At 51.5% G+C, this 17,909-nt stretch overlaps 1 protein-coding gene across 1 annotated transcript in view; it reads left to right on the plus strand.

The window, feature by feature from the left end:
• XDH (xanthine dehydrogenase) overlaps positions 1-14,981 on the plus strand; it is a 60,856-nt gene extending 45,875 nt beyond the window's left edge. The window contains exons 26-36 of the mRNA XM_026478461.4: positions 130-275; positions 1,074-1,155; positions 1,688-1,783; positions 3,079-3,207; positions 3,884-3,958; positions 5,417-5,469; positions 7,136-7,250; positions 8,006-8,071; positions 9,490-9,678; positions 10,994-11,170; positions 12,803-14,981. Of these exons, the coding sequence (XP_026334246.2) occupies positions 130-275; positions 1,074-1,155; positions 1,688-1,783; positions 3,079-3,207; positions 3,884-3,958; positions 5,417-5,469; positions 7,136-7,250; positions 8,006-8,071; positions 9,490-9,678; positions 10,994-11,170; positions 12,803-12,853 (1,179 nt within the window). The 3' untranslated portion in view covers positions 12,854-14,981. The remainder of the gene's footprint in view (positions 1-129; positions 276-1,073; positions 1,156-1,687; positions 1,784-3,078; positions 3,208-3,883; positions 3,959-5,416; positions 5,470-7,135; positions 7,251-8,005; positions 8,072-9,489; positions 9,679-10,993; positions 11,171-12,802) is intronic.
• The last annotated feature ends 2,928 nt before the right edge of the window (positions 14,982-17,909 follow it).

Below are 17,909 nucleotides of genomic sequence, written 5' to 3' on the forward strand. Positions count from 1 at the left end.
TTGGGCATCACCCCGGGGGGAGGGCAGAAGAGAGGCAGGTGCTGTGGAGGGGGTCGGAAGCTTAACTTGAGGTTGTACCCCTTCATCCCTTGCCACCAGCAAGCCCTCAGTGTCTCTTTCCTTGCGAAGGTGCGGAGAAAAAACCTGTATAAGGAGGGCGACCTGACACACTTCAACCAGAAGCTTGAGGCGTTCACCTTGTCCAGGTGCTGGGATGAATGCCTAGCAAGCTCCCAGTATCATGCCCGGAGGAGTGAGATTGACAAATTCAACGAGTAAGCACCGGGAGGGGCGAGTCCGAAGTTCGGCTGCTCTCTCGGGTCTCATAGTCTAAGCCTCTTTGCTGAATGCAGAATACCAGGCTGATATGGAGTGGTTAACTCGTGGGAGTGCTGAGTTTGCTGTCCCTTTCATAGCCATCTCTTTACGATCCTGAGATGGTGTTGAGCCCGGGGGCAGATAGGCTTACAGCTGGCCCTCAGCACCATAGCTCGTCAGTATGGTTTGTCTTTATGCACTCGTCCACCTCCGGGGTACGCCGGCCCAGGACTCAGAGCACCACAGTTACACACCTGCCTCTGACACGAATCTATAAATGTGACTTGCCATCACTCCATCAACTTGGGCCTCAGTTTCAACATCTGCGAAGTGGGGATAATTACACTGGCTCTGTTTCCTCACCGAGTTACCCAGAAAACCAAACAGAAATCACAGAGGAGGGGTGACCACTATCATCACTGAGCCACAGTTCATCCCTGGGACTGTCACAGTCCCAAGACCACCAGGGCACCCTGACCCCACCTGAACTCCACTCTGACGGGAAGTGACAATACTTTTAAGTCCAGGCTTTCAGGGGTGGGCCCTGCTTCAGCTGTGCAGAAGGACCCAGAACCCAAATCTGAACTTTCTCATTTGGTTTACCCAACGGGGGCACAACTCAGTTGTGATAAGAACTGTGTGGGCAGCTCCAAGGGTGCCTTGCTCCAATTTTGCAAAGATGTTGCCTGAAACTATGTCTGAGCTGACACAAACGTGATAGAGAAGGTTCTATGAGAATCCTCCTTTTTCTCCAGGGAGAATTGTTGGAAGAAGAGAGGATTGTGCATAATTCCTACCAAGTTTGGAATAAGCTTCGGTATTCCTTTTCTCAACCAGGTAATTGCTTTATATAATCTTGTCCCTCTCCCCTGGGCTTGGCCCCATTTCTCCTCTGTCTGCAGTATTGCAAGGGGAGGGCCATTGTCGCTGGTAACAGAGCTGAGTGGAGGGCCTCTCTGCTGTTTAAATGAAGTTGAACTTGCATATTCTTGTTTGTCCAGAACATCACAGGTCAGTGAGGGCAACATGGGACTCAGAGATCTGGGGTCAACTTCTAGTTCTTACTCTTCCTGGTTGTAGGACCACAGCTACCCTGCCTTCTGATCCTATGGCTTCATCCATAGAGTCTGACCCCCTTTCTCCTGAGGATGGGAGACACATGTAGAGAAATAGGAAAATGTTCTCGAATTGTTGAATGGCTACATCATTAAACCCTGAGATTGACACCACTTCAATTTTCGTCTCAGGTTTCTATCCAAAATGCTGCTGCTGGTCTTCTTTCTCCTGGGCTCCAGCACCATTGGTCCCAACCCTCAAGCTGAGCTAGGATTTATGGAATTTTGTGTTTGGTGTCCTTCTCTTCCCTTAGTCAGGAGCGCTGATTCACGTGTACACGGATGGCTCTGTGCTGCTGACTCACGGGGGCATGGAGATGGGCCAAGGCCTGCATACCAAGATGATCCAGGTGAGCGACCTGGAGACCGGGAGCCCTCTCCGGCCCTGTGGCGTCGGGCTGCGGGGAGGGAGGGTATTGTGAGACGCTGAGCGGCGGCGCATGGCAGAAGCAGAAGCAAGCCCAGCTCCGGCCCAGGCTCTGCTGTCCATTTACATGTGGGTGTGGGCAAGTCTTCTCCCCTCCTGGCCTCTGTTTCCTCATCTGTGCAAAGGGTTTGGCCAGGTGACCCCTGAGGTCACTTCTGTTGCCAACATTCTAGGGCTCTGTGATTGTGTTGGTTTGCAAGCTCCTGGGGGAGCTTCCCAGGTGTGATCAGACACTGACCCCTGTACTCAGAGGGCAGGGGGAGACGGAAAAAAGAGGCCCAGGTTGATAGGTCACAGTTTTAATAAGCAAAGGGAACTTATGTAAGAGGCCTGCCTTGGGTGGCGGCAAGACGGATGATCCCCACACCTGCCCACGGAATCTTGAAAGTTTATAGAGAGAGGGGCCTTAACTGGGTTTAGTCAAGTTCCTGTGCAGGTGTTCTGAGCCCCACATCATCATCCTTAGAGGCTGTGTCCTTGGAGCAGCCTTTGGGAGCAGGAAAGGCAAGCAGAACCCATATTCCAAGGACAGGGGAAAGGGCGAGGAGCCTCTGATCCCCCAGGTCCAGCGCAAAGGTCAACTGGTGGTCACACCTTCTGGATGCCCTTCCCCAACAGTGTATAAGCGCGTGTGTAAAGGTAGCCAGTTTCCCCCACACAGCGGAGCTAGGATATTGGCGCTGGATTAGAGTTGGCACACCTGCTTGCCTCACGGACTGGCCAAGTTGTATTATTTATTTATTTTTTTTAAGTCACGGTGAGGTTTAAAAAGTGCTGTGAGTCACCATTAAGTTTATGAATTTTTTTTTTTTTTTAAGATTTTATTTATTTATTTATTCAACAGAGATAGAGACAGCCAGCGAGAGAGGGAACACAAGCAGGGGGAGTGGGAGAGGAAGAAGCAGGCTCCTAGCGGAGGAGCCTGATGTGGGGCTCGATCCCGTAACGCCGGGATCACGCCCTGAGCCGAAGGCAGACGCTTAACCGCTGTGCCACCCAGGCGCCCCAAGTTTATGAATTTTTTTATCCAACAAAATCACTCCATAAAGTTCTCCTTCAAATGGAGACAGGTATGAGAACATCCCGGTCTCAATAGGATTATAGTTTATAACATTATTTTGTTGCCTGTAACGGTGAACCTGAGTCTGTCTTGGGGAGAAGGCAGCCAAGCCCCGTGTTAACCCCTCCCTGAGAGGGTGATATTTTCTCTTTTCCCAGGTGGCCAGCAGAGCTCTGAAAATCCCCATCTCTAAGATTTACATCAGTGAGACGAGCACTAACACCGTGCCGAACACCTCTCCCACGGCCGCCTCCGTCGGCACAGACCTCAACGGGCAGGCTGTCTATGTAAGGAGCCTGAGGAGCTGCCAGAGCTGAGGGCCAGCCCAGGGTTTTGTGCCCAGGGAGCCTCCTGGGGTGGGAGCTGGAAGAGTCCCTGTCGGCTCTTTGGCTGTGGCCATGCCCTGGCTCTCTTATCCAGGAGGACGCTGTTCCTCCTGACACCAAGCTGAAAGAGAGGCCTAAGAGCCATAATTGCTTCCATCAAAGCCGAGAAGGATGAGTGTAGAATGGGGAAGAGATTTGGACGGTCACAAGGAGTGTTCTGGAAAGATATACTCTCCAGTGGTACAACTGGTCGTAAGACTATGGACTGAGATTGGGATTGGATTTTGGGATTGGCCAGCTCAGAGCCACTTGCTTCTCTTTCCACATGGGGGATGTAATTAAGAAAAGAGTTTGATGGGAGAAGTCATCTCCTTCGGGATCCCTCAAGCATTTCATCTTCTGTAGCCTAAGAACTGGGTGTTCTCCCAGCAAGGGTCAAGGCTGGCTCCTTAGGCAGGGTCCTGTGGCTTCCACCCCGGGTCTCAGTCATTCCTGAGAGGGTGGCAAGGCTGCCTGAACGGCACCATGGGCACAGCGTTACTTGGAGGTGGCCTTGCTGAGGCCCTTGGGGTTTTGCCTAGGCCAGGAAATGCAGAAGGTTAATATGTCTGGTATACTGTGTTGGATGTGTTCTTAGGAAGCTTGTCAGACCATCCTGAAAAGACTGGAACCCTTCAAGAAAAAGAATCCTTCTGGCACCTGGGAAGAATGGGTAAGTCTGAGCTGATCCAAGTCCTTTTGAAAATGAGAGACATTAAAAGCAGGCTCTCTGTCCCTCCTGCAGCAGGAATAGGGTCATGATCTAGTCTCAGGCAGAGAAGCTGAAGTGGTTTGTATGGTTTCACAGGACAAGTAAATGCTCTACCTTGTTGGGCCCCCTTCTCTATGTTTTCATAGTTGAGGGAAGTCACCTGAGGAAAAATTTTGATCCAGGATCTCAACAACACTGTGGAGACTGGGGGATTGGCTGCCCTGAGCCTCAGAAGGTGGGGTGACTACTAAATGCGCTTGACTCTGGGCCTGGTTCCATACCCTGCTCGTCCTCAGTCTTAATGAGCTTGGTTTTCTTCAAACCTCCTGCTGTCAGAGGGCTGCCCCTCGAGGCACTTCCCCTTCCTGCTCTGGATTCTGGGTCTACTGGGGCTCCATCTGTGAAGGAGTGGGGGAAAAAGACATTACCCAAGAGTTTCTATCATTCCTGTGGTTTTAGAAGTGACAGGCAAGCACTCATAATAAGAAGGAGCCCAGTTCTTTGGTTTCTGGTGTGGAGGCCTGTGTGTTGGGAACACTCAGAGGGAAGCCGTAAGGATGTCTGTCTCTGGCAGAAGACTGCATCTCTTCCAACAAGCAGATACCTCAGTGGTAGCCCTGTTTTACCATCTCCCATAGTTGGTGTGGGAAAAGTGGGCACAATGGTAACATACAGCGTGAGCCCACACATGACCCAGTCAGATAGTATACATTTCCTTCAATAGACCCAAAGAAAAGAAGCTATTTCTCTCAGACCCCCTCACTTTATTGTGCCTCATGTGACTGACCTCCACCTGCCTTCCCACACTCACAGATACCACACACATAAATACCACATGAATCTGGGTTGACTTTGGTAGTTTGGATTTCAGCATGGAGACACAGAGAGGCAAGCTTGAGCTGAATGTTGAGGGAAGAAAAGGATTTGGGCATATACAGTGGAGGAACCATGTGAATGAAGGTATAGAGCTGTGGGGACACAGAGGGGCTGGGAGAGATGGGCACTCGAGTTTGGTTGGCGTGGCCATGACGTGTGTGTGACATGAAGCCAGAGAGAACATTGGGGTCCTGAATATCAAGCATGTGCTCTAGAGACAATGGGGCATCATCCAAAGCTCTAGAGCAGGGGAGTGACGTGGGCAGTACGTTAAGATGCTCGCTGTGGTTGGGCTGGACTCCCCGGTGGGGTGAGGAGGCTACTCGAAGAGTGAAGACGAACTAAGAGGCTTCCATAGCTCCCCGGCTTCCAGTGCGGTCTCCCCGTGCAGTGAGCCTGTGAGGTGAGCTGTGGAGGTGGGAGCCACGGGTACACAGCTTTGGTCAGCTTCCAGATGAGGGTGAACTCGTGAGATCTTAGTGCTGGGGCAAGGATTCTGGAAAGCATGCTAAGCCCTTCCTGTTGTTTATCCCCTCTTCTCAGGTCTTAGCTGCCTACCTTGATGCAGTGAGCTTGTCTGCAACTGGGTTTTATAAGTAAGTACGGGGCTGGTCTCACCCGCCTCACCATGTGTTGTCATCCTAACCTCTGAGGTCCCCTCCTGCACTGAATGCTCTCAGCCTTTGGTCAGGAGAGAGCAGTTCCCCTGAAACTCTTATCTCTTTCAATGGTCTTCTGCTAATTTCACTCTGAAAATGGTCTAAAATACCCAGCATCGCCAATCTATGTGCCAAGGAGGCGGAAACATGAGCCGGCCTATCCAAAGACTTGTGCTCTAGTTCTGGTCTGGAAGCGTATTCTTGCACTTGGAGAAATCGGGGATCTCGCTGAGCCTGTTTGCTCATTAATGACACAGTGGGACCATCACCAGCCACCCCTCCCTCAGCTTTCTCCTAGAACTGGGGTCGGAGCTGCCCCCGTGTGTTCCTCTGTACCGCGTGTTAGATTTCTGCATGGGGACTCTCCTTGGAAAGAATCACAGGGAGATTTAGAGCACGTGGTCTCGTTACAAAATGCAGAATTCAGTGGAGCCGAAAGTGAGATTTGGAAAAGAGCACATACCTTCTGCTACTTTGAAATTCAGTAGCAGCGAGAAGAGCTCGAGACGTTGCCGATTTGATTCTGCGGCTGTGAAAAGATGCGATTATATTTCCTACCAGCCGTAACGTTCTAGCTTTCTCTGGGGAGTTGAACTCCGACCTTTTCTTTCACACATCAATGGGTTTGGAGAAATAGTTCACTATGTATTTTAGTTTTGCCAGTGCTCCCTGGGTTATGTGATACTTGACCTGTGCAAACACGCACGTGTGCAGTTTTTCTCAGAAGTTCTTGCTTTATTTTCAGAGTTGGTAAAACTGGGTAATATAAAGCAACACCCAAGTGAAGACGGAGACGGTGGCAAGTTCTCCTGGGAGAAGCCCTTTCCCTCAGCGCTGTGCTGGTGCTGTGGTCATACAGATTTTGATCCCATCAGCTCGTGTTTTCTTCTGTCATGCATAGAAAAACATGGGTGCAGGGGCTTGTACACTCTGGGTGTGAAAATACGCACACACACATATGACTCATGTGAAATTAGAATTGTATAAGATACTCAGGATTAAAGAAGAAAAAAATATAAGAGAACATCTGCTTTTATCAATAACACTTTCCTCAAATCATCTGCGGCAATGGAGAAGGGACCAGTAGCCACAGAGTAACGCAGGCAAGCGGCTGAAGATGCCCCCAGGCTCGCAGGAGATGCTGAGCTCAGCTCTCAGCTGGAGAAACTGAGCAGCCCAGGAGGCAGCACGGGCAGGATCTCTGGTCCCGAGACCTTGAGCTCCAATTCAGCAGATCCTTCGGAATGTGGCCCTCACGTCCTTCGTGAGCTTGGGCGAATGTGTCCCCTGTTTCTACCACGTAGAGGCCAGCACACTGATACTATATGCCACTCAGCTGTACAGAATGATTCACATAAGGGCCTTGGGCAGAACTGAGCAGACAGGAGACAGAATGCTCTGGAACACCTGGGTTTTATTAACAGGTTCAAATTAAAAACACGTGGACTTTTATGAAGAGCAGCTGAATGAAAAAACCTTTGGAGTTTTAGGATTTTGTGGGTCAAGCTGTGTGTGTGTGTGTGTGTGTGTGTGTGTGTGTGTATGGTGGGGGTGTGTGTGCTCATCTTAACACGTGTGCAATGTTTTCTCTTTTCTCCCCCAGGACACCCAACCTCGGCTACAGCTTTGAGACGAACTCAGGAAATCCCTTCCACTACTTCTCCTACGGGGTGGCTTGCTCCGAAGTGGAAATCGACTGCTTAACGGGGGATCACAAAGTAAGGAGTTTGCAGAACCATTGTACTAAGTTAGGGGAAAGAGGAAAAACAAGTGAGTTACAAACGCTAAGAACCGCTAGAGAGAGACACACTTTATGGCTGGGAAAAATAATGTCTGACATCACAGCCTGGCCGACTTCCGATAAAGGACCAGCGAGCAAATATTTGAGGCTTTCTGGGCCCATCACCGAAGCACGAGAACAGCCACAGACGAATGCAAACGAATGGTCACGGCCGCGTTCCCCTACGATGTGGCTTGTGCACACTGACTGTGAATTTCATAGAATTTCACATGTCACACCATATTCCTTTTATTTTTGTCAGTCATTTAAAAAGGCAAACACCATTATTAGCTGACAGGTCCTACAAAAGCGGGGCTTAGGCTGGAATCAGCCCATGGAACATAGTTTGTTGTCCCCTCGCTGACACGATTGACCCAGACTCGGGTTCAGAGCCCAGGGACCTGGGAACCGGCCTTCCCACTCATGCGTGGGTGTGTGCACGGTGACTTCTGATCACCGGGAGAGCACAGCCGCTGCCATCCCCTGCCCTCCCGGCCCAAACTCCAACCTTAGCGTTGACGATGCCGTGCCAAGTGGCAGCGCCATGAACACCCTGCTTGAGCACGGCCGGGGCACTCTGCTTCTGAAAGTGCTGTTTGGTTGACGCAGTCATTTAAGGGTCACCGAGCCCCATCTGTCATCCCACACCTTCCTTTCTTCTCACACTGCTTTTTATTCTCCCCCCGCCTTCAGAACCTCCGCACTGACATTGTCATGGATGTTGGCTCCAGTCTGAACCCTGCCATTGATATTGGACAGGTAAGGCACACGGGTGAGCAGGGTGGTGAGGGACTTGGCCACGGGTGTGTCCCTTCTTCTCTGAGGGTCACCAGCCAATGCATTTTGTCCAGTGTCATTGAAAAGCCGGTCTGAACAGGGTACCACGTGAGTCTCCCTCAGCAGGAGTTAGATCGATGAGAGCACACCCAGCTCTTGAGGCCGAAGACACATTAATGTAGATTCTGGAAAGGGCACTCACCTCAGAGAACAAGATGATGAATGGTGTGAACACTGGGTGCACGCACGCAGGCACGCACACTCACGCACAGTTTGAGAAGGGGCACACTGTGGAATGGAGATTGAGTTTGGGATTGGTGTGCAGGCAATGAGGTCTGAGGCCAGAGGAGTTTCTCCCTCCTCATTCCTCTTCCACCCAGGATGCATTTTGTCCTCTAGGAAGTAAACGTCAAGTGTGGAATGCTAGAGAACAGTGGGGCAAAAGAAACAGGTTCAAGCAAGAGGAATAAAGGGATGGCTCAAAGAAAATCACGTTTGGAAACTATGAGAGTGTTGGGTGGGATAGGTGGAGCAGGAGACAGGGAGGCATCAAGAGCTGGAGTACTGAGCATCTGGTAGAAAATATAAATTGTATTTTTCAAAAACAGGCAATTACTGAGTATACAGAAACTTAGTCATTAGTCACTGTTCATTAATTCACTCAACAACCATTGGGGGAGCCCCTCCTAGAGGCAGGCACTGAGCTCGGTGCCTCGGACACAGAGATGATGAGCACCCCATTGGGAGAACACACGTGCTTGGCAGTGGGGCCCCTGAGTCCTGTGGTGACAGGGAGGCTGGGAGAGCAGACGTGTGGGCCAGCAAGCACGTGGCAGGTGCCCTCGGAGAGATCTGTGAGCCACAGCAGGGGCCCTGACTTTCCCAGAGGGCAGGCAGGGTGGGGAGTTCAAAAAACCTACATCTGCGATCCCAGAAATTCCTCCTGTCTTGTGGGGCTGCCTACAAGCGCATGGTCCTGCTTGGCGCATAGGAGGCGCGTGGGCCCCTGAGGGACACTCAGCAACTGTCCGCCTGGGAGCCCACTCCTCAGCTCCGAGTTGCCGCTTCCCTGGTGGCAATGTGGATGGAACAGCTCCACCCACCCTGCGGCAGATTTTAATGAAAAATGATGCCTACCACGGTGTGATCCTTCTGGAATCGCTGACATGTTCTAAAACTAACCTTCTGTGTTAACGCCTTTGCTCTGCCTACCTCAATGCCTGGCGAAGGCCCAGATAGATGAATCCCAGGCTGGGCAGGAGCCAGGTAGGCTGTGGAGGGCTGTTTCCAGCTTCTTTCCAGGCCCGCTCCAGATGGGGCTTGGTGCCTGATGTGGGAAGTAGTATCTGTCCTTGGGGAGGGGGGAAGCAGAGTGACCGTGGTGTGTGTCTGTCTTGCAGGTGGAAGGGGCATTCGTGCAGGGCCTTGGCCTCTTCACCCTGGAGGAGCTGCACTACTCCCCAGAGGGGAGCCTGCACACCCGTGGCCCCAGCACCTATAAGATCCCTGCATTTGGCAGCATCCCCATTGAGTTCAGTGTGTCCCTGCTCCGTGACTGCCCCAACAAGAAGGCCATCTATGCATCCAAGGTACTGTTGCCCTGGGTCTGTGCTGCCTTCTGGTCTCCGCTGTGGGAGGCTCCGGGTGAAGGAGGGCCTCCAGCCACCCACCTTGTAGGTCTGCAGACGGCTGGTCTGGAAGGACAAGAGGACTTGACACTAGTTTTTGTAGTTTTGGTGAGGATGGCAGAGGGGTGGGCATTCCCTGCGTGAGAAAACAGAACTGGGATGACACCACCTCTGGATGGTCAAAGCTGGCTCCTTTGGGTACACTCAGAGGGATTCCTTAATCCAGTCCTGTAGGTCAAAGCCTGACCTCCACCCATGTCTCAGGTGTGCGTCTTGACACTGGTCCTAAAGGTGATCCCACAGATACGCACCCCTCCCTGTTATCCCACAAGAATAGCATATTCATTGCAGATCAGGCAACACCTCTGTGCAAGCCCTTTGCCCCCTTCAGTTGGCTGGCACCTGACCTTAAACTTGATCTGCATGTCTGAAGGATTCTAGCCTTCCTGTATTTCCTCGCTGTCCCCAGTAAGGATGAAAAAATGGTTGAAAATCAAGTAAGCTGATTGATACAGTCCTAGATCTAAGAAGGAAGACAGATGATCACTTGTAACCAGTGAAATACAGCCATTTGCTCATCTCATGGTTTACTTTACTGTGGTTGGGGCTGGGCCCTCTGTGATCCTTGCCATTGACTTTCACGCTTTGGCAAGCACCGGGATCACTGTGGACACATGATAAAAATGCAGTTCTGTGGGGCCCAGCCCTAGAAGTTGTGATTCAGTGGGTCTGGAGTAGGGCCCTGGCATAGGCGTGTTCAAGTATCCCTAGTGATTTTGTTACAGGCAGTTTCTGATCTATGCTCTGGGGGGACAAAACAACCTCTGCCAGAAAATGTTGAATTCCTGTTTGTCATGATACCTATATTCCAGACGATGCTGTTGCCTGGAAGTATGATTGTGGTGCCTGTAAATGTTGTCAGAGCTGCAGGCAGACAATTCCCCTAGCCTCCTAACTGTGAGGAAAGGGTCAAAATTCATGCCAGACTTTTTTGTCCATAAAATATAATTCTTTAATACAACTCGTAGTGGTACATTTTATTTGCATGGTGTCATCAGAGAAAATCACATAGTGAGGGTTAAAAGAAATATGCCAACGAGGTTGAGTCATTTATTAGGTAGATAGTTCTCGGCCCCTGAAGAATTTTGACCATTCTCTCTGACTTACTGGGTGCAGCCTGCCAGTGTCTGCTGGGGTTCCCAACGTCACCAGCCCTCCAGGTGTGAAGGCTGGGGTCTCGTTGCCTGATTCCCTGTCCTGTGCTCTGTTTGCTCAGGCCGTCGGGGAGCCGCCCCTTTTCCTGGCAGCCTCTATCTTCTTTGCCATCAAAGATGCCATCCGTGCAGCTCGAGCTAAGAACCCAGATTGTAAGATGGAGAAGCTTTTCCGGCTTGACAGCCCCGCCACCCCAGAGAAGATTCGCAACGCCTGCGTGGACCAGTTCACCACCCTGGTATGAGGCCCCTTGAGTGCCCACTCAGTCTGGGGGAGGCAGGGGCAGAGGCCTGACACTGCAGAGAGGACGGTGGGATGCCAGGCTCCCTCTCTCCACTGGGCAGCCTTGGATCTGTGCTGCCTTCCTTCTGCCATTGAGGCACCCCCTCGAATTTGCTGGAAAACAGCTAGAAATCCCCTTAGAGCGGCAGCTTGCAGCTGGGCCTTCTTCAAGGGAAGAGGGCTCTTTGGTGCACAGCTATCACCCACAGATTTCACTGTTTTCCATGAAGATGAGGGTGATGGGTAAAAGTCCCCAAGAGCCTAATCTCTTGTGTCCATCCCTGACACATTCGAGACTCTTCTTTGTGAAGGCCACTGTGTGAGTACTATGGAGTCGGAGACAGAAAGGGGAGTCAATGACCTAATCAGAGGCAGCACGTTCACGCTGTGCTTGCTGTGAGCCATGCCGCTGCTGGCACGTGCGGGTGCCCATGAGCACTTCGCGGTCTTTCTGGAAACCAGACGATCGTGTTTCAGGGTGATGGGTTACTAGCTCAGTGTACCTAGCAGAATGAGCAGGAGTTCTGTGGTCATTGGAATCCTTCTGGGAAGGCCCTAGAAGATACTTGTAGTGGACGATGCCCACGCAAGGACGGTTTCCTCCGCTGTTGCCTCTGAGTTGAGCTGAACAGGCGCTGCACGCACAGGGCTTGCCAGCTGCCTTTGCAACAGCTGCCTCTGTTGACTTAGCAGGACCCGCTTCTTCCTGCTAACCCAAGTTGGCTTGCCTTCTGGGCATTCGACAGGAAAGTTGATAGGCCTTTTGGGGTTGGGGTTTAGAGGCAAAACGGGTACTCATGGACCCAAAGCGTTCCAGGGATGGGAGGGTCCAGGAGGGTCCCCAGAGCGGGCAGATCTGCTGTCCCAGGCCTCAGCACTGAGGGTGAGGGAGGCCGACGGGACCCCAGGCAGGCCGCCCTCCTCTGCCAATAGCTTTAGCTACGGGATAAGAAACCCCAGACTATGTGTGGAGCTTCCAGGCAGTGAGCAATGCCCATGGCTCCACAGTAAACTTTCCACAGCCCAAAACCTTCCCACCGTGGCACAATACAGACAGTTGCCCAAATTCCATTCCCTGGGAGGTGAGGTGCTGCATGGCTCCCCGTAAGCTTATGCAGGTTGCAAGTTAGCTCCTTGCAAACAGTCTGATGCAGAACTCATAGATTTAATGAGCCCCTCTGGGTCCCCAGACCTAAAGCAAAGATTCCAATCCAAGCCCCTTTGCTCTGTTACAACACACCAGTGATTTAAAATCCCTGCGATGGGTTTGCATGTGTAGCTGATTCTATGAACCAGTCATGCTTTTCAGGACTGTGAGTACCTTATGCGAAGGGACCGCTCTGGATCTGGTCATCCCTGTGCCTACTAGCATGCCTACCACACGGAAAGTGCTTAGCAAAAATATGAATGACTAGGAAATGAAGGGGTCCTGCCCTGGGGGCACTCCCAACATCCAGGACCGCAGAGAGGTGTTCGGTCTCAGAATGGTGGTTGGCAGTGGTGGGAGGTGGCATGGGCATCAGAGGGGGCAACGCGTCCTGTGCTATGGGAAGACCCCGGCAATGAGTTCTCTGCCATTCCTTCCTAGTGTGTCACTGGCGTACCGGAAAACTGTAAGCCCTGGTCTGTGAGGGTCTGAAGAGAAAGCCCCCAGCAGAGCCTTCCTGTGCAACCCCGGAGTTCCCATGGGGTGTGGGCCAGGCCCTGCAGAACCCGAGAACCCGAGTCTGTACATGTCGTGGCCGATGACGCTTGATGCATCAGGATGGTGTTCGGAAGAACACTGACTGTGTTGGCAGATGTTGATCAAAATATGCTTTGCAAACTTCATGATAAGCCAGTTCAGAACTGTTAGGCCCGTGTAACTGATAAGCAATGAGAATCTTTTAACGTCTGTTTTAATCATGCATTTAAAATAGGTTTAAGAAGTATTTGTGCCATAACCTAACTCCCAGGACAGGCTGTCTAACCTCAGGCGCTGACAGTCTGCCCTTCAAGGAGAATGCCCACAAACCTCCAGAAGCTGACAGTCTAAATCCGTGTGCCTTCCTCGGAAAGCCTCCCTTTCAAACTGATGAACGTCATATTATAACTGCAGATCCATACTCCAATTTGCAGTGGGACAGTGGGGTGAGATTCAAACCTCTAACTACCTTTGGGTCATTGAAGAGAATGAACAATGAAACAAATTCAGGGGTAATTGAATCTGATCTTATTAAGTGGCAGAAAGTAAATTATTCTATACCATCAAAAGCCAACAAACCCAAGTATTGAGTACCTACAATGTGCTAGGTTTCTTTCTCTTCCCCTTAGTATATTAAAAAAAAAAAATCCGGGAAAAATCTTCATTGGAAGCCAGAGTGATTTCCATCTGGAAATCATGCTACCAAAATCAAGATCAGCCAGAGAAATCACTGTCAGGGAGCCTGGGTTCTCATCCCAGCTGTGTCTCTATCTGCACGACCTTGGTCTGTCGTTTCTCTTTTCTGTGCTTTATTTCACTGTAGAATGAAAGGATTGGACTGGAATAATCTCTAAGGCCTTCTCCAGCTCTAAAAGTCTATAAATATATGACCTGAAAACTCCAGTTATATAAGGGATCTGCAGCTACCAGAGACTGGGCTTCCTTACTGTGATGTGCTTTCTGGACTTAACGAATCCTGCTTAGGTTCTCCCAAGTTCCTGAGGTTGGTAAAGAGAACAGGAGAGGAGCAAACATCCTCTAGTTGCTCCGAAAGGTGATTTCATCGCTGTGTGGTGCGGGTGGCTGAGGTGACATTGTCATATGCCTTCACTGCTTCAAACACCCAAATTTCTGCCATATGGGGCCATGGTTCTGGCCATGGAAAGAGAATAGTGGAGGCCATGCACTTGATCCTGGTGCTTAATGCCACTAATAAATTAAACGGTCAGCTGCTTGGCATGTGAGAAATACTTATTAATCATCCTACTCTCACCAAATGCTAATACCTGCCATGTCTTAGCCAGACTTCATTTCTAGAGAACAGACACACTAAACACTCACATACACACACACACATGCACACACACATACGCTCACGCACTTTCTTTGGAGGGGGCGGGGCAGAAGGAAAGGGAGAGAGAGGATCTTAAGCAGGCTCCATACCCAGCGCAGGGCCCAACGTGGGACTCCATCTCGCCACCCTGAGCCAAAATCAAGAGTCAGACACTTACCCGACTGAGCCAACCAGGTGCCCTACACACTTTCTTACAAAATTCCCTTCCTCAGAGTATTCTAGGTATGCCAGCCGTTTTACAGTGCCTTAAGAGCAAAGAACATTAGAAATTGAACTGATATTTCCATGGAGATCCATGCACGTCCATTTTATTGGCTTTCTGGAATGTTCTAGGACATTAGGACACAAGCCTAAGACTGAAATGTGTCTGCTGTCATTAGTGAGCCTGCAAGGACTGAACAATGACTGCGTTTTCTTCTGAGCTTAGGAACAGAGGCAAGGCCGAGTGGTTATAAAAATCCAACAAGCAAGTGCTTTGTGAGCTGTCCATCACTGTGTTATGCTGAGGGGCTGTCCTCTCAGACACCTGGCCTCGCCCTGTCATCTCAATCTGGAGTCTGGCTGGCTCAGTCAGTTGAGCATCTGCCCTGGCCTCAGGTCATGATCCCAGGATCCTAGGGTAGAGCCCTGCATCGGGCTCCCTGCTCAGTAGGAAGCCTGCTTCTCCCTCTGCCCCTGCTTGTGCTTTCTCTCTCTGTCAAAATAAAATAAATAAAATCTTTAAAAAAATATCAAGTGTCTGGAGTCTATAAGGGGAGGGTGCTTGGTCTTCCTGGTATTGCGCAAGGGTTGTGGCCAACACTGCCTGCAGTATCCCAGTGCCACCTGCAGAGGGCGATGGAAGACTGGACATGAGACCAAAGCCTCCAGGCCCAGCGGCACTGCATCTGGGCTTAGTAAACGGGAAACTGACGGAGGATCTCAGTGTAGATGGGAGTGTCTTCAAAGGCTTCTCCACGAGCTGGACTTAACGCTGACCTAGGGTTTGAGAATGACAAAATCTCAAAAGAGCCCTTGGACGATGTGGGTCAGCCATGGCAGCCTGAGCTCTTGATGAAAGGCTAGTGGGGGGATGGGGAAGGCGGGTCTTCTTTTCTGGGCGTCTGTAACTTAACGGGTGACACATTTAGTGCTTGACCTACAGGGTCTCATCTGATCCTCCCAGTGGCCCGAAGAGGCATTCATTTAATCTCTGCAGCCGCATGAAGGAGAAGCCTGACCCACCGCTACAGAGAGGACTTCCTCAGCCAAGGGTCTTTACTCCTGGGAGCCCCCACGGGCCGCGCAGCCAGGAAGCTGGTGTAGACCCGGAGCTGATCAGCCTGACAGAGTGGTCTCGGCCGAAGCAGGCTCCCAGAGGCTGTGGGAGGCACCTAGATGCTTCTGTGTTCTCCTGCAGGCAGTGTTGTGTTCTAAGGCTGGCGTGGCCAGACTGCCGAGGTGTTGTCCGAAGGCTGCTGAGGAATGGCACCCTACTCCAGAGCTGGGGTGACTGGAAGGCCAGGATGGGGGGGACAGGATGGATGGAGGGTGTAGGAGAAACCCCAGGCAAAGGATGAGGACAGAAATAGTTCCAGCTTATTGATTTATGACTGGGAACATCCCTGAGCCTATGATATTTTTATCTTTAGTTGAGGGGGAGCCTGGAAACCATTTGCTGCCTATTTTAGATCCTGGGATAAAGCTATTTGGAACGTGCGGCTTCCTTGGCTGAGGCTTGATGTCACCCTGGGGCCCCCAGGCCCAGGGGTCTGGCCTTTTGTTTTATCTCTATCCTGAACTGCAGGAGTACATGCCCCTAAGGCGGGAGACAGATCTTGTGACAATCTTGTCACCTGAAGCAAAGCAGCCCACGGATGGGAGTGGAAATGTCAGGCTTTGCCCTTGAACCGGCCCAGCCGGGGCCCTGCATATTCCCGCAGACCGACTCAGCATTCTGGAGCGTGGGGACCATCAAGCTCAGGCTCTTTGTTTCAGAGCTGAAAAACCTAAGCCCAGAGAGGGTAACTGACTTGTTTAGGGTCCCACAGCCCTTCAGTGAGAGGGATAGGCTTAAGACAAGGGTGCCTGACTCCTGGTCCAGACTATTTAAATCATACCTCTGCTGGCCAAGTGGGCCTTCTCTTATGCAATTGGGTCAGATTGCTGGGGAATCTGATGGAAATCTAGTTATGCTGGTTGGGAAGAAGATTAGAGATCTCGGGGCCCAAGACAAACACCGTGGCAAGGGGGGCATCTGCCTTACTGCTGCCTAAGTTCCTAGGGCAGGATCCTAAAATGAGCTTCTTTCTTAAGCCCCACCACCTGGAGCAAAACAGTTACGTGGAAAACATCCCTTCGTTCCAGAGTGGGATGCGAAGTCATCTATGCAAGACTAATTATTGTGTCACCTATAGCTCATCCCCTACCTCGAGGAAATACAGGGTTGAAATGGAGTTTGAGAACTTGGAGAGAGAGCTCTCTGAAGATAGCAAGCTGTACATCGTCCCTGCCAAAGAGAGAGAGAGGGGGGGGGGAGAGAGATTGTATTCTAGGGGGGAAGATCTCCTGACCAGGCCATTGGAGGGGGAGCTTCAAAGGGACACTCAAAGACCCAAACCAGGACAGTTGCTTGAGAACCTGCAGTTGAATCAGCCGGAGGCAGCAGGAGAGCAACGGGAAGGGAGCATGAGCCAGCCGCCGTTCCTCCAGGGTCAAGGCAAGGAGACTAATGTGGCCGCACCGGATGTCACCCAGAGGACTGCCTGGAGAGGGTGGGAGAGTCTTATGCCCAGGGCTCAAAAGGGCCTCAGGTGAGCTTTCTCCAGTGTGGCCTGTAGGAAATACTCATACCTCCTGACACTGCCTCCTCTGATCCAGCCGGATATCCAGCCAGCCCCTCTCTAAGGCCCCTGCCCCCACCCAGCCCCACCCCATACAGGGCTTTCGGTAGGAAGGAAGGTAGCAGAGCTCTCTCCGGTGCTTCCGTGACAGGCTGAGAGTAAGACCGAGGGTCCCTTTCCTGACCTTGAGCCCTGAATGTTGGGAGTAGGGAGCGTAAGGAGGCTGGGCCCGGGCTGCTCCCATTGTTCTCATGTGCTCCTGCCTCAGTCCGGGGAGCACAGAGCACATTCCTGAGAGTCTGAGAAGCATGTATCTCCCTCCTTCCCTCTGCCTCCTCCTCTCCCATACATCCTACCTGAAGTAGAGACCTGGTCCCTTCCCCTGTGCAGCCAATTGTCCTAACCTTCGAACTTTTGATAAATACCGAACTGGCCCACGCATTTCCCTGTGTTCTTCCTTCCATGAGGTGGTCCAGGGGTCCTCCTTGCTGCATGACAGCCTTGTGAGGCACTGCCATTCCTTGCTTCCCGCCTAGGCTGGACTGAGTGCCTGCCCTGGGGCGATGGCAGGCTACCTGCCTGGGCCCGCACTGGGTGACGTAGGAGCTGAGTATAACACATGGGGGCTGAGACCCTCTGCTTCTCCTCTTCCCTCTTCTCTCTTGGGCAACTCACTTAGTTGCTCGGAACCTCAGTCTTCCCATCCATGAAATGGGCATGGATAATCATACCTCCTCTGCTGGGCTGTTGTGAGGAGTGAAAGAGGGAACGGATTAGAAAGCACTTTGAGGAGTGCAGAGCTGTATTTTCTAGGCTTGACTGGACCTTGAAGCAG

Source organism: Ursus arctos, unplaced genomic scaffold, assembly GCF_023065955.2.
Source record: "Ursus arctos isolate Adak ecotype North America unplaced genomic scaffold, UrsArc2.0 scaffold_8, whole genome shotgun sequence".
Taxonomy (NCBI): Eukaryota; Metazoa; Chordata; class Mammalia; order Carnivora; family Ursidae; genus Ursus; species Ursus arctos.